General features: G+C 41.5%; 1 protein-coding gene across 2 annotated transcripts in view; it reads left to right on the forward strand.

Annotated features, from left to right (window-relative positions):
- Window positions 1–16,369, forward strand: part of dars2.L (aspartyl-tRNA synthetase 2, mitochondrial L homeolog) — a 32,259-nt gene that overhangs the window by 13,544 nt on the left and 2,346 nt on the right. For both annotated transcript variants that reach the window (XM_018258469.2, XM_018258468.2), the window contains exons 9-17: window positions 284–390; window positions 840–909; window positions 3,837–4,016; window positions 9,171–9,278; window positions 10,765–10,827; window positions 12,763–12,915; window positions 13,149–13,367; window positions 14,160–14,270; window positions 14,438–14,513. In XM_018258469.2, coding sequence (XP_018113958.1) covers window positions 284–390; window positions 840–909; window positions 3,837–4,016; window positions 9,171–9,278; window positions 10,765–10,827; window positions 12,763–12,915; window positions 13,149–13,367; window positions 14,160–14,270; window positions 14,438–14,513 — 1,087 coding nt within the window. The remainder of the gene's footprint in view (window positions 1–283; window positions 391–839; window positions 910–3,836; window positions 4,017–9,170; window positions 9,279–10,764; window positions 10,828–12,762; window positions 12,916–13,148; window positions 13,368–14,159; window positions 14,271–14,437; window positions 14,514–16,369) is intronic.

Consider the following 16,369-nt stretch of genomic DNA (forward strand, 5'->3'; position numbering starts at 1 on the left):
TTACTGTATTTAATTGCTGTATCTGGTTGTAATTGATAGATATCAATGTAAGCTATACTTTTTGAAGTGTAGTTAAAAATGAATGTAAATGTTTTACTTTTTGTCTTTTAATGAGTCTTCCTGCCAAATAAAGACACCTACTTTTAACTTAACAGTTGTTGTGTATTTTAAAACACATCCAGACCTAGGCTGTTTGCACATGGGGTTCTTTTCAGATATAAAATGTTTTGTATGCCTTCAGCCTTACGATTTCAAAGTAATATTTTTATATTTATACTTTTAGGGTGCTAAGGAGTTTGTGGTACCCACTCGTGAGCCTGGCAAGTTTTATTCACTGCCTCAGAGCCCGCAGCAGTTCAAACAGCTTCTCATAATTGGAGGGCTGGACAGGTGAGTGTCACCGCAAAAGCCAATAACTAAGGGTTCCTTATTTAGCATTGTGTCAAACTTGTAAAACACCAAAAAGAATTAAAAGCAAAAGATACAAACACCTGCACAGTTTGCAGCCATGTGCCAGTATCCTAGGTCATACACTGGAAACAAATGCTTAGGTTTTATAAAGTTGGTGGTAGTCTATTGTGAGAAAAAAAAATTGTCTTGTTTTGTTCAGCTTAATTTATTGTACTGATGTGAAAACAAAAATGCAATTAACTGATTCAAAAACAAATGAAGGATGAGATTTACTTTGGGCTGATGGCATTTGTACTGCCAGTGGTTTAATAGGTGATGGTGCGGGTGCAGGCTAATAAGCGAATATAATGGCTTATTTTTCTTAGGTGAAGAGAACCAATGGCAAAGCCTTTTGTTACTTACAAAGCTCCACTTGCCTGTATTCACAGATACTTCCAAATAGCAAGATGCTATCGGGATGAGGGATCAAAGCCAGATCGGCAGCCTGAATTCACACAGGTAGTATAACATTATAACACACTGCCACAGAGCACCATGCCACTATACAGGCACAGATTTCTCTGCAGCTTTTTAAGACCAAAACCGTGGTGCATCACCAAGCAATATAACATAAAATAGGTCTTAATGTGTCACTTTTCAAATAAAATATGTTTGTATCCGCACAGACCAAAACAAGTGTACATATAGCCTACGAAACAGGTAAACTAATAAATGCAAAGACCGATTATATGCTGTGATTAGTTGATTATATTTAGAAAGTTTATTTCTATAAGACAAAGGTCACATTTTCATTGCTGTGACAGGACCCCTTTACTCACATGATTCTGCCAATTTTGGAAGGATTTACTGTTTCAGACAAATACTGTTCAATTTTAGTGGTACTGGTTCTTTAAAACAGCGTGCAGAATGCATCTGGCATAATAAATATTTTAAATTAACTCTCTTTTTGATGAAAGGTTAATATTTATTTTTTGTATGCTTTTATTTGCACCCCAATTTAATGATACATAAGCAACAAAATGTCCATGTTATTACACATATGAATACATTTTGTACAATAAAACTAGGGTTGCTCTGTACACAAAGGCATAACATGTACTGTTTCAATATCAGACAGTGTTCCTAATAATATCAGAAGATCAGTACACTAGGTTATTGCCCTTTCACTTGACAAGCCCACCCTCTCCCATTGTCCAACTCAATTTACGGAATATCCGGGACAACCACATCATTTGTGGTTCACAAGTCACTGTATCTTATTTAACTCCTGGTAGGTAGTGGTTGTCTTCCCAGCAGCTCCTCAGAGATATACCATGTGTTAGATCTAAATACATAAGATATTGCTTGTTGTCTCTGGGGAGACAGTTTACAGAAGTATTTTACCCAGGTCTGAAAAAAGTTTGTTGCCTGGCATTCTCTAATAAAAGTATCCTCTAGCCAGTCCATCGGTACTCAAAATCAAGTTTTAATCTCACCAATTTCAGTTATAGGGGTACATTTGAAATCCAGCAGTTCAGTAAAGCTTTTATGCTAACTGCTAAAACTATACCCGCCAGTTTATCTGCCCTTTACCGTCACCAAATATAGCCCATTTGGGGGTGGATAGTATGTTGATTTGTAGCGTAGTTTTATAGTAAAGAATGACTGCATCCAAAAATGTTTGTATAAAAGAATATTTTAAAAATGTAGTGCAAGGTTCCCCAGTGTTTTGGACTGTTGCTTTGTGTACCGGGTACTGAGTTTGCTTCTGACCTGAGCATGTTCAGGTATTTTTTCTTTATGCCCAAAAACATACAGGCAGGTAGACTTCTGGTGAAACTGACACTAGTGAATGTGTTGTGTGACTTTAATTTATAAACTCCACTGGGGCAGGGACTGATGTGAATTTGAACAATCTCAGTAAAGTGCTGTGTAACATGGTGGTGCTATATTATTATTATTTATTATTAACATGTATTTATATAGCGCCAACATATTGCGTAGCACTGTAAAGTAAATGTGATTTATACAACTAAATCACATGAATTAATACAGGCATTGACAGAATGGCGAGGCAGAGGAGGAGCGGGTGCTGAGGTGTATGAGCCTCGCAGCAGTGTTCATTATGGACTGGAGAGGTGACAGTCTCTGGAGGGGAAGGCCAATTAAAAGAGAGTTACAGTAGTCTATAACCTATATAATTATAATAACAATGCAATGTGATGTTTTTAAGTATAATATCTTATTTCTGATATAGACCGTTGTTTTTGTGTCCATGCTCCTTTTGGTTTCTCGTCATAGACAGGCTCAGACTTCTGTAAAATATATGAATATCTATATAGAAGCTTTTTTTTTTTTAAATTAATGTACTTGTTGTTACTTTCACTGGTGAATTGATTCAGAAAATAACTGGTTATCCAGTCAAATGACAATCAGAGAGCGGCAGTCAGAGATTTTCATGGGTACTTCAGGTCCTGCTTGGTTCCCAATGCAGCAACTATATAATGTGATAAGCTGTAACTTATATAGGGTATGATGGCAGGCCAGATACCCATCACAGAGCTGTTACTGATCAATGTAGACATCCCGTAGAGGTTTCACTGTACTTTTACCTAAGACATGGGCCAAAAAGCATCAACAGGTTCTATGTATCCTCCTCTTGACTTAAAGGGGTTGTTCACCTCCGAGTTAACTTTTAGTGTAATGTAGAGAGTGATTTTCTGAGATTATTTGGTTTTCATTTTCTATTATTTGTGGTTTTTGAGTTATTTGGCTTTTTATTCAGCGGCTCTACAATTTGCAATTTCAGCGATCTGGTTACTATGGTCTAAATTACCTTTGCAACCATACTCTGATTTGAATAAGAGACTGAAATATGAATAAGAGAGGACCCGAAAAGAAAGATTAGTAATAAAAAGTAGCAAAACAATACATTTGTAGCTGCAGAGAACATTTGTTTTAAGATTGGGCCAGTGACCCCCATTTGAAAGCTGGAAATAAAAAAATAAATAAATAATGAAGACCAATTGAAAAGTTGCTTAGAATTGGCCGTTCTATAGCCTACTAAGAGTTGACTTAAAGGTCAACCACCCCTTTAATGTAATCAACACTGCACTCCGAATTTTATTAAATTAGTCTCTTCTAATGCTTGTGTACACATGAAACCCCATTGTGACTTATGACTACACATGAAGCAAGCTGATAAACCTTCTAATAATAAGCTAAGCTTTCCCCAGAGTTCGATTTTTCAGGTGTATGTTGTGTGTATTGGTATAATAGTATGTATAATGGTATAACAGTATGTTATGGAAACATGCTTCATTGTAGGTTGTGTAACTCTCCCTTTTCCCTACCCGTGGAGAGACACTGAGCTTTTTGTTATTCTCCCTTAATATATTCTATAGGATAAAATATTAGATGTATAATAACTGATTTTTATGTTTCAGGTGGATATTGAGATGTCATTTGTGGATCAGGCTGGTATCCAGAGTCTGGTGGAGGGAATGTTGCGCCACTCCTGGCCAGAGGAGAAAGGATCCCTCCAAACCCCATTTCCAGTTATGAGTTATGCGGAGGCCATGAGCAGCTATGGAGTTGATAAGCCAGACACACGCTTTGAAATGAAGGTTAGGAGGATTATCTTCTTCACAACCTACTTCATGTCTTTCATGTTTGTTTGCATGCAGGTTTCCTGTGCACAGTAGTACTAAATAGAACTTATTTTTGATTTGGGCCAAAACAGGAAGGATGACAAACCGATTTTGTTAAAAATGATTATGGTGGCTTAAGCTTAAATGGACAGTAATTGTTGGTGCTGTGTCCATTATGGATTCCATTCCCCCCAAATGCCTGTGCTTGTAATTTTCTCTAGGTCTGCTTGGAGGACACAGGGACAGTGGGGTATAGCTGGAACCACTAGGAGGCAGGACACAATAAAAAAATAGAAACTTGACCCCTCCTCCTCCTGCTATACCCCTCCTCTGTAGGCAGAGACACTCAGTTTCGTTGTGTCCTCAGGAGGTTAGGGCCGTCTCCTGCATTCAGGAGTATTTTACTATTTATTTTGCTCTTTTATTTTTATTTCATTACAATTCCTTGCCGCCTGACTCCAAGGAGGATCCGGCTCTATCTGATGGTGAACTATCTCACAGTTCCGACCCAGAGTAAGGGGAATCCCCCCAAACTCTCCTCCGAGGCCATTGATTCCCTCATTTCAGTATTAGAGACCCTTCACTTAAAGGAGCCTGAACCTAGTTGCAGTACCTCCTTGTTTAAGTGCCGCAGCAGGTCAGCAGGTCCTCACCTTCCTTTCCTCTCTCATGCTCAACTCGAGCAAATTATACAACAGGAATGGTTCAAGCCAGAGGGATGTTTCCAGGCTAAGCGCAGTTTTTCTCAAACTATATCCTTTTCCACAGGAACTAACGGAAAAGTGGACCTCCCCACCTTCAGTGGACGCGCCTGTCTCTCGACTATCTAAGGGCACTGCTTTACCAGTTCCTGATGCAGCCTCCTTCAAGGACTCCATGGACAAGAAGCTTGAGGGCATTCTAAGTTCCCTCTTCTCTGCTTCAGGTACCTCCCTTCGGCCTGTTCTAGACTCGGCTTGGGTAAGTAGAGCCGTCCAAACTTGGTCGGACGCCTTATGCCGAGCGATTGCCACAAGGGTCCCCCGTGAAGAACTTGCTCATTTGGCCTCGCAAATCAAGGAGGCTGACTACCTATGTGAAGCCTCCCTCGATGCGCTACAGGTTATTAGCAGAACTTCAGCCGACTTGACTTGTCGGTATCGGTTCGCAGATCTCTCTGGATGAAACTGCGGACTTGTCTTCAAAAAAGTCTCTCACGACACTCCACCACCTGCAGAGGACGCTTCGGTGGAAGGTCCAGGCCATCCTGGCAGTCCGCAAGTCCACGTCTGCATTACTCACCCCTTCTTCCCTTCAGCGACTCAGCCGTAGGGGGGGGGAGACTTTGCAGGTTTGCCGACTCCTGGAAGAATCTGACTCAAGACGTCTGGGTACACGAGGTCGTGAGTCAGGGCTACCACCTAGAATTCGCTTCTCTCCCGCCCCGCCGGTTCTTCATGTCCAGATATCCTCAGGGGCATCAAAAGGCTCAGGCGCTGCACAACGCGATCGGCAAGCTTATCCGTTCAGAGGTCATCATCCCTTTTCCGACTGAGGAGAGATTCCGAGGCTATTACTCAAACTTGTTTGTAGTTCCCAAGAAGGATGGATCTGTTCGGCCAATCCTGGACCTCAAGGAACTCCATACTTTCATTCGACCGCGAAGGTTCAAGTTGGAATCCCTCAGGTCTGTCATCGCGGCCCCAATTTTCTGTCCCCATCAGAGATTCTTGCGATTTGCCTTCCAAAATCGCCACTTCCAACTCACAGACCTTCCCCTTGGCCTGAACTCGGCCCCTCGTGTCTTTACCAAGATCATGTCGGTGGCCACTGCTCTAATCCGCACCAGGGGGATCTCCATAACTCCTTATCTGGACGATCTCCTGATCAAGGCACCTTAATTTGCAGTGGCCCAGCAGGCGTTGCACTTCACCATGGTTCGATTACAGGAGTTTGGTTGGTTCATCAACCTGGACAAGTCCTCGTTAACCCCAAGCCAATCCATGGTCTTCCTCTGGATGCAGTTCAACACCCAGACACAAACTCTCCCAGTGACAAGGTCCAGCATTTGCGGACCCTCGTGCGGTCTCTCCTCTCGAAGTCCCACACCGCGAGATTCTACATGAAGGTGTTGGGAGTCATGGTTTCGATGATAGAATCAGTTCCCTTCACCCAACGTCACATCAGAGAGCTTCAGTGGAATATTCTTGCGGCCTGGAGGCACAAATCCCTTCTCCTGGAATTTCGTTTATCCCGCAGGACTCAAGTCTCTCTTCTCTGGTTGATGCAAACCAGTCACCTAACCAGGGGCAGACCCCTAGGGGATCCACAATGGTGACTGCTCACCACAGGTGCAAGCCTCTCCGGTTGGGGAGCAGTGCAGAGGGTCGGTCAGCGCAGGGTCGCTGGTCTCTATCGGAACAATGTCTTCACATCAACCTTCTTGAGATACAGGCAATCCGACTCGCCTGTCAGCCATCTTCATTCCTGGTCTCTTAAACTGGGAAGCAGATTATCTCAGTAGACATCCCTAGATCCCTGCGACTGGCCTGTAAAGGACAACATCTTCCACAAGATCACTCAAAGAAGTTCCTCTCTTCTTTGCAAGGTCCAGGGACCCTCTGGCGGCAGACGCCCTCACCTCTCCCTGGGACTTCCATCTTGCGTTCATTCAAAGAAAGATCAAGAAACTTCAGAGAGAACTCATACTCTCATCCTCATAGCTCCAACATGGCCCCGTAGATCCTGGGTCTAGGATCTAGTACATCTCTCAGTAGAGGAACCTTGGCCTCTCATCCTGGACCTTCTCTCTCAGGGTCCAATCCTTCACCACTGTCCTGCCACCCTCAATTGATGGCGTGGCTACTGAAACTGCGATCCTAAGACGGAAGGGGTTCTCTGACACTGTCATTCTACCATGCGTGCAGCCCGCAAACCGGTCTCCGCCAAGACGTACCATTGGGTCTGATTCACTTTCCATTGGTGGTGCCAATGTAATGGTTTCAATTCACTGAAGTTTTCCACTCCACTCCTTCTGGCCTTATACAGGAGGGACTGTCCCTGCACATGTCCCTCGGATCACTGAAATCTCAGTTTTCGGCACTTCCATCCTGTTCCAAAGACCTCTCGCCTTGTTCCCAGATGTTAGGATTTTTCTTCAGGGAATGGCCCACATAAAGCGCCCGGTACTTTGACCGGTGCCAAATTGGGACTTAACCCTAGTCCTACGTGCCCTGCAACACGCTCCCTTTAAACCCATGGATTCTATTCCACTTCAGTGGCTCACATGGAAAACAGTTTTTTCTGCTGGCTATTGCCTCAGCACGGAGAGTATCTGAGATCTCTGCCCAATCCTGTAGGTCTCCTCTGTTGACCTTCCACAACGACAAGGCAGTACTTCATACTTCTCCCTCTTTTCTTCCCAAGGTGGTTTCCACTTTCCACCTCAACCAGGAAATTACGATTCCTACCTTCTGCCCATCCCTTTCCAATGCGAAGGAAGCAGCACTGCACACCCTCGACCTCGTTAGGGCCCTCAAGTTTTACCTGCACCGGGTCGAGGACATCCGTCTATCGGACTCCTTGTCCTTAGACCACCATATCCTGATGGATAAAGCAGGCCATCCAGAGATCCTATTCATCACAGGGTCAGGTTCCCCCAGATCAATCAGGGCACATTCCACCAGAGGGCTTTTCGAAAATAAGCCTCAGCGGAACAAGGCTGCAACGTGGACTTCAATCCATACTTTTGCCAAATTTTACCAGTTTGGCACCTTGTGGCATCTGACACCCACTATGGCAGGAAGGTACTTCAGGCTGCAGTGGCTGGTTCCACGTAGGCCTCTACTTCCCGCCCTAGATTCAGGGGACAGCTTTGGTACGTCCCCACTGTCCCTGTGTCCCCCAAGCAGACCTAGAGAAAAGGAGATTTTGTGTACTCACCGTTAAATCTCTTTCTCTTCAGTCGCTTGGGGGACACAGGGCTTCCCTCCCTGAATAGAGGCCTTCTCTTGGCTTCAGACTGTTCTTCTTGTAATTAGTTATCAGATTTTCTGTTGATTATTGATAACCTCCTGTTTCTCCTTTGGTACGAACTGAGTGTCTCTGCCTACAGAGGAGGGGTATAGCAGGAGGAGGAGGGGTCAAGTTTCTATTTTTTTATTGTGTCCTGCCTCCTAGTGGTTCCAGCTATACCCCACTGTCCCTGTGTCCCCCAAGCGACTGAAGAGAAAGAGATTTAACGGTGAGTACACAAAATCTCCTTTTCTCTAAAGGTGCCCATACACTGAGAGATCCGCTCGTTTGGCAATGTCGTCAAACGAGCGGATCTCTCCACGATATGCCCACCTTGAGGTGGGCAATATCGGGCTGATCCGATCGTGGGCCCTGCTAATTAAACATCTTTTAACAAAAAATAAAATAGCCAATAGTGCAACAGACTTACACAGGAACACTGATGTTTGTAGAGAAAATACTTCTCTACAAGCAGTTCCTCACCTATGCTCCAGTTGTTGTAGCTGAATATTAACTTGGTTCATTTACAAATTATGCAATAAAAATGTCAGTGTTATGACCAAATGTCATTGTCTTTAAAGGGGCAGTAACACTGGGAAAGGAAAATGTCCTAAAAACATTTAAACATAATGTTCACAAAAACATCCGCATCTAATGATGGGGCATAGTGTTGGTACAAATAAATGCCTGAACACAACCAAGCCAATTCCTTGTATTAAAAAAAGGAATTCTACTTAAAAGCAAATAGTAATACAAACAAATAGAAATAACTGGTACGGGAATGGGACTTTTCTTTAACTTTGCAAAAAAAATAATTCACACATTAAATAAACCCAATAGGATTGTTTTGCCTCCAATAAGGATTAATTATATTTTAGTTGGGATCAAGTACAAGGTACTGTTTTATTATTACAGATAAAAAGTCTATGGGAGATGGCCTTTCCATAACTCTGAGCTTTCTGGATATCCGTTGTCTGGATAACAGATCCCATACCTCTGTTAAATGATACATTTTTATTACTGTATCTTTAAAGACATATAACTATTGTTTTTAAATATGTATACCCATTGGTTGGCTTATACTTGGATGGAAACTGCTTAGGTTCATTCTGGTGGCATTTGTATTTGCTTACACAGATCCAGGATGTGACCGACCATTTTAGGGAAGTGCAGCTGGGGTATGTGCAGGATGCTCTGAGTAAACCCCATGGAAGTGTCAAAGCCATTCGCATTCCAGGTGGAGCTGTGAGTATAGAATCCAGACAACACAGATCCTTTACATATATATCTAGCAATGGCACTTAGTACATGAGCAGCATATAAGCTGAATCCTAGTATTTATTGAGAGTATCATTATCCATTACCTGTTGCTGAAGTGGGCAACTGTGACTCTCTCTCTCTCTCTCTCTCTCTCTCTCTCTCTCTCTCTCTCTCTCTCTCTCTCTCTCTCTCTCTCTCTCTCTCTCTCTCTCTCTCTCTCTCTCTCTCTCTCTTCTCTCTCTCTCTCTCTCTCTCTCTCTCTCTCTCTCTCTCTCTCTCTCTCTCTCTCTCTCTCTCTCTCTCTCTCTCTCTCTCTCTGTATTTTACCATATATCACTGCAATAAACAGACTGTAAATAAGAGCATTTTATTTGTCAGGCAGAAGCAATCATTGACTGAAGAACAAAAGCAAAGTTAAATAACTGCACATGCCAAGACTTTCAGCACCCAGTTGTGATTCTAGTTGCTTACTCCTACCTGGGGCTAGTGCTTTTTCTCTTTAAAAAATATAGTGCACCTGCTCCGTATACTTTCTGCCATGCTGCCATATTTTTTTGTAAATTCCAGGTATCCCCTGCACTTTTTCTACATAGGTGCTATATTATGCAAAGTGCAGAAATATGAGAAAATGCTGTATTTATCTGCACACTCAGAGTGGTCAGGACTGGAATAATATGGCAGTTTTTTGAAGAAGAAAAAAAGTGCCAGTTTGGCTTAGAACATGAGCATCTAGAATCACTGGGGTACCCAACAACTTGGTTTTTGCTTACTTTTTTCTTATGAAAGAACATGTAGGATATTGGCTATGGCAGTGCAGCACAGTGTGCAAGGCTGATTTGCTATCTGAGAAATCTGTCCCACAGGGGTCATTTTGGAACCCCCAGCCCCTGTAAAATGTTTATGTAGGTTTTTTCTCTTCTTAGATTTAGAATTTTTTTTAAGAACTATAAGGATTTTACTTTGGGAGGCATGGATGACACTATTGACTTTTGTTTAAAACCTATTGGTCGTGAAATGTAGCTTTTCTAAAGAACAACTTATATATAACTTGTAGAGAACTTGCAACTCCATAAATCTATCTACAAACTGTCATACTGTATATAGAAAATCCTACAAGCCAGTTAGGCCCATGTCACACAGCTAACTGCAGTTTCAGCACTACCCCCCCCCCCCATCTCTCTCAATCCTTACTCCCTGATGCAAATGGCACGTGGGCACAAAGTATGTGGGTAATCATTTTCCATGCTAGAATGAATAATTCCAGGGTGCAAAATGAACTGCAAAGTTTTACCACTTGAGAATATTTACAGACAAATTGTACATTTGCCCCATTATCACCTTTATCTGCAGCCGACAAAACCACACAGTAGACATGCCGCATGAGACATTAGATGGCTGCAGTTTACTGCATTGACGCTGTGTATGTGATTTTTAATGGGACCTGTTGTAACAAAGTCTTGTGCTGTTCTAGAAATTCATTAAAAGGAAAGAGCTGGATTCCATGCAAGAGCTTGTAAAGCAACAGTATAACCAGGTAACGTATACTTGTTCCTGTAAACAAAACTGCCATAATCACTACACACCACACCTTTTAAACAAGTGACTACATGGGAGAATAAATACATGCCCCACCCCCGGCAATATCCTCTTTGTTTTAGAAAGCTCACACTCTAATCTAAAAAGCCTCTTGCCCTGGCCTCTTGCACTGAATTTAGTGAGGATCCACTTCTCAGAGAATTTCAGCATTGCTAGCAGAAGTATTCCATGGGTTGCTTTATTGTAATACTCACTTCTGGTGCGTGAGCAACAACTCCTGTTACTCCCTGTAAAGACTGGATAATGTTTAACTTTATTAACTCAGGTGATTGCTATGGGAAATAAAATGTTTATTGTTACAATACAAAAAAACTGAGTACAAACAATTCTATGTAAGAGATAAACATACTTAACGTACTTGCTCTTAACCCTGATGTCGGCTGCTCTTTATACCAAAACCCAATAGTCGATTTCCATTTGTACAGTGCAAACTTTCCACTCCACTAAGCCTAAAAGTTAAGCCCAAAGTTTTAAAACATCATTGCCTATTTATAGCTTACTATATGTTTCATCACAAGAAAGGCTGGTCGGTCAGTCCAAAAAGGCCACTACTTGGCTTCTGTTAGCATGGGTTAAACCAGCTGCAATTATCCCGAACAGACTTAATTACTATTATTCTTAAACCCACTTTCTCTTTCCAGCGTAACACATAGTTACAGTTGCCCCCTACCCTTCAAGATTCCTGGAGAAAGTGTAGACCATCATGTGAAGCAGTTACCCTCTCAGTCCCCATCACTATTCACCCCTGAACTGCTAAAGGATTCCAGGCAATGCAGGAAGTAGTTATTCAGCTGTCGGCTAAATACTGCTGCATTATTTGAATATTCAAGTTATGAACTTAATGCAATAGAGAAGTCACAACCTGCCATTACTGTCCAAATTAAAGAGGAACTGTAGCAAAAATTAAAATTTAATATAAGCTTCATCATACTGAAATAAGAACTTTCTAAATACAATCAATAAAAAATGCTGTACCGTTTCTCTTCATTCTGTCTTCATTGAGGAGTTGGGTGTCAGATATTCATTGACAGTTAGATTCAATATGTCTTATAGGGGGCTCCTTTTGCCTAGAAGATGTATTAGAGCTCACTCTAAAATCACCAGACATCATGGGGTATATTTATCAAAGAGTGAAGTTAATAGTGAAGTTCCGCCACTAGAGTGAAATTCCGCCACTTTCCATTCATTTCTATGGGATTTTTAAAGGCGTATTTATAAAATGGTGAACTTTCATCCATTGATAAATACGCCTTTCAAAATCCCATAGAAATGAATTGTGAGCTGCGGAACTTCACTCTTTGATAAATTTACCCCCGTGTCTCTCTACATGCAGAATTTGTGCAAAAGGCAGTTATTTTGTTTGTACTGGAATCAGTTTGAATGAGCTCTAATACATCTGCTAGGAAAGGAAGCCCCCTATAAGATCTAACTGTCAGTTGACTGTCTGACCCGCAACTGCTGCATGAAGACAAGAGATAGTGAAGATAAACTTGATTATATCAGAAAAAATGCAGAATATTTAATTGATTTAATTTATTTCAGTGTGATCTTATATTAATTTTTAATTTTTATTTTCGTGATAGTTCCCCTTTAAGAAAGCCGCATAGTAGCCTGTGTAGTCCATGGCCTAATATCAGTCTGTATATAACTGCTTGAAATACCATTGAATTCCTTTAGAAGCTTATGCAAATGGTCCCAGTTTTAAGCTTACCCATTAATTCCGTGCTTTCCCCTGTCTAGGTTCCCTCATAAAGGTTGACAGTAGGCCTTAAACCTTTAGTCCATCAGACTAACATTTGCCAGAACAAAAATGAAAACCCCGACCTACTCTTTATAAAGATTGATGGATTTGATTGTGTGCTTTAACCTACAGGAAGTGGTGCCAGTTATCCTGCGGGCAGACGGCAGCTGGAAATCACCTTTGGAGAAGTTTCTCTGTGTGGAGCTGAAGGAAAGCCTTATAGAAGCTATGGAAGCCAAGTCTGGGGACATTCTCTTGTTTGCAGCGGGGGAGCATGTTCGAGCAGTAAGTTACTAAGGAAGAAGTGCAGAATCACCTTGTCTTCATAGATATCTGACCCATGATCTAGACCTCATCTTACTCTGAAAACCTTTTGTCTGTTCTATAATACTGTTTCATCAGGCAGTAAAACATTTGACAGTTGGGTCAGATACATTGATTTTTTCGATTTTTAATGGCTTTAGCATTTTTTACCCCCCAGTGTAACTATTTTGTTTATTTCATATGATGCTCTGCAGTGTACTGCTATGGGTAAGCTGCGACTGGATGCTGCCGCCCAGCTAGAAGAATGTGGGGTGGCTTTGCGGGACCCCGCTGCTTATCATTTCCTGTGGGTTGTAGACTTCCCACTCTTTCTTCCCAAAGAAGATAATGAGTTGGAGCTGGAATCTGCACACCACCCATTCACTGCCCCTCATCCCGAGGACACCGCTCTTCTGCATACAGATCCAGCAAAGGTACCTCCCTCACAAGCTCTTTATACTCCTCTATCCTTCAGTGCTGCTCTCCAGAATCATCGGTAATGCCATGTCTCATTGAGTTCTATTTAAACAAACACATTTCTAATTTTTTACCAATTTCTTTTTTTCTCTTTAATAATAAAACAATACCTTGCGTTAATCTATGTTGTGGTGTAAAACAATCCTATTGGTTTTTTTTAAATGTTCTGTATTAGCCTTAAGGTGTCTGTTCCAAATTTACAGAAGGACTGCTTATCTGGAAAAATCCACACTCCAAGGACTCTGGATAGCAGAGCCTCTACATGTAATAAGGACAACTATTTATTTACCACTTTTATAAACTATGATTTGAGTTTGATGCTATTTTGGAGTAGGCCACTAGATGGCAATGCTCCATTTGATTTATTATAGCTTTTACACCTGCCTATAAACTTGGTGGGAATAAGGGTTAAATGTTTATTGCCACATATATGCACCTGAGGAAGGCTGGTTTGGCTGAAACATGCAGTGATTTCCAGCACAGTGCTGTAGACACAAGTTACTTTGTGTGCTCTCTGGGTGAAATTGACAACATTTGTCCTTTATTAAAAACAACGCAGGGTTGGTTGCTTGTTGATGAATTTCCACTCGCATTAAAGGGGCCACTGAGTTTGCTTGTTCTGTATTGGCTGGAGAACCAATCACGCTGGATCTACTTGTGTTTTGTAGTCATTTGTGCAGCAGTGTATGAAACAGATTTGTGCTAGTGTTCAGATTACAGTAAGTGAGGCTGATTCGGTTTTTTCACAGGTTCGAAGCCAACACTATGACCTGGTCCTGAATGGCAGTGAAGTTGGAGGCGGTTCAATTCGTATTCATAATTCAGATTTGCAGCGCTGGGTCTTAAAGGATGTATTAAAGGTAACAGCCATTCATTCTTTGCTATGTTTAAAGTCCAGTGTTTTACAAAGAAAAAATAAATACTGCAGCCCCTGTGAACCCTGCTAAAGTAGGAGAATAGTTTTGTAAAACTCTCTTTTCACTGTAGGAAAAATATGCTCCTAAGAGTTTCTGTCTTTCTGGTTTAGGAAGATGTGTCTCTTCTTTCTCACCTGCTGGAGGCCCTGGAATCCGGGGCACCCCCACATGGAGGCATTGCTTTAGGTAGGTGCTACCCTATGAATTCACATGTTTTACAGAAGCTGTTTAACTTATGTGGCAAGTAGGATCTACTCACACTCATCTGTTTGGTAATAACCTTTATAACCCTCATTGCAAATAGATAGACCGCTCCAGCAGTGCACAGAAAGCCCTAATATCCGAAGTTTCTGTAAGCACAATATGATTCCCATCCATATAAAATATTGATAAAGGGATTATTAAAGTCACTTTTGTGTCTTAAAGGAACAGTAATACCAAAAATGAAAGTGTATTAAAGTAAGTGTTTGCTTCCAAAAGACTGATTGTTCATATAAATAGACTGCTGTGTAACCTTGGGGGCAGCCATCAAGCTGGAAGAAAAGAGAGAAGGCACAGGTTATACAGAACATAACAGATAAGCAATGTACAATACAATTGTGTTTTTATCTGTTATCTTCTACGTAACCTGAGCCTTTTTCCAGCTTGAAGGGCTGCCTCCATTGCTATGAACTATAGTAGTGTTTCTGAAGCAAAGATATCCATTTTACCAGTGGAGGGCAATAGTACACTATATTTTATTTACTTTGATAGACTTGTAGCTTTTGGTGTTACTGTTCCTTTAAATGTACACAATGCAGGAAGTCACACGTGGACAGGCCCGGTTGGTTCTGGCAAATGCCAGAGGGGCTGCTGTAAGATGCTATAGACATTCACTATTTAGTGGGCTGGAGGGGACTGTTTCAGGCCAATGTGCACTTAAAATGCCAAGGCCTATTTTGACTCCCAGTCCAGACCTGTGTGTTTTATACTGGAAACTGGGAGTGTGTGTGTTTTTACATTGTACGATGTGAAGGGTGAGTATTTTGTGTTATACAGCAGAATGTGGGAGGATTTGTTCTTATCTACATTGGAATAAGGAAGGGTGTATTGTACACTTGGATTATATTGTAATGTGAGGAGGTTAAGTATTTACAGTAGAATTTGGGAGAGGCATGTATTTAACATGGGACTGGGGCAGGGCATGCATTATTACACACAAATGTAGGAGAGGTTGGTAAGTGGGAAGGGTTTCTCTGCATATGTGTCAGTTTGTAGCACTGGGTTAATGTCACCTCCAGTCTGGATACGATTCCACTTCCCCTCCTGTCCAATTGCATTCTCCTGTCTCCTCTCTCCTGTCTGTGAAAGATGGGGATCATTTAACCTGGGTGTATAGGAGACAACTTGGAAAGGACAGTGAATTTGACAAGAGATGTGAGATCCTGTCAAACAGAGCCATTGGGAGTTGTGATAGATTCATACACTGCTCGTTGCTTCTCTGGGATGTGTAAGGAAATTGTAGCACCCAGCACTCAGATTCTCCAATCTAATTCTGATTCCTTATGCTTTCTTGTCGACATGAGTTTCAACTTTTCTCCTTTTTCAGCGATTTTGAAGATAAGAATATATGGAAACAGGGCAATATTAATAGTAATTGCCGAGGGAGAGATTGAGAGGCTTGTGTGTACTCCTCCTCCTCCTTCCTCTCCCTTTTCAGCATCTAATCTGCCAGCGCTTTTCACATCTGCATTAGTTATCTGGGTTTCTTTTAGGTTGTTCACCTTTAACATCATTTTTATTTATAGCAATTTATTATTACAAAAGAAAATGTCATATTGTGGAGTGGTAAGTCCCAAAGAAAGTATATCATACAAAGAGAGCTCCACGTGTAAGTGTTGTATCATGCAATTAGTAAATGAAACAATTGAAGAAACAAAAAAGAGAAAAAGAAAATAATAGTATAATAATACAAAGGTGTACAAAGGCACTTCAGCTATTGTTGTTTATTGAAAAGAAAATTCTCCTGGTGACCAGATTGCAATATGAAGAAGAAAAAAAGA

This window comes from Xenopus laevis, chromosome 4L, assembly GCF_017654675.1.
Source record: "Xenopus laevis strain J_2021 chromosome 4L, Xenopus_laevis_v10.1, whole genome shotgun sequence".
NCBI lineage: Eukaryota > Metazoa > Chordata > Amphibia > Anura > Pipidae > Xenopus > Xenopus laevis.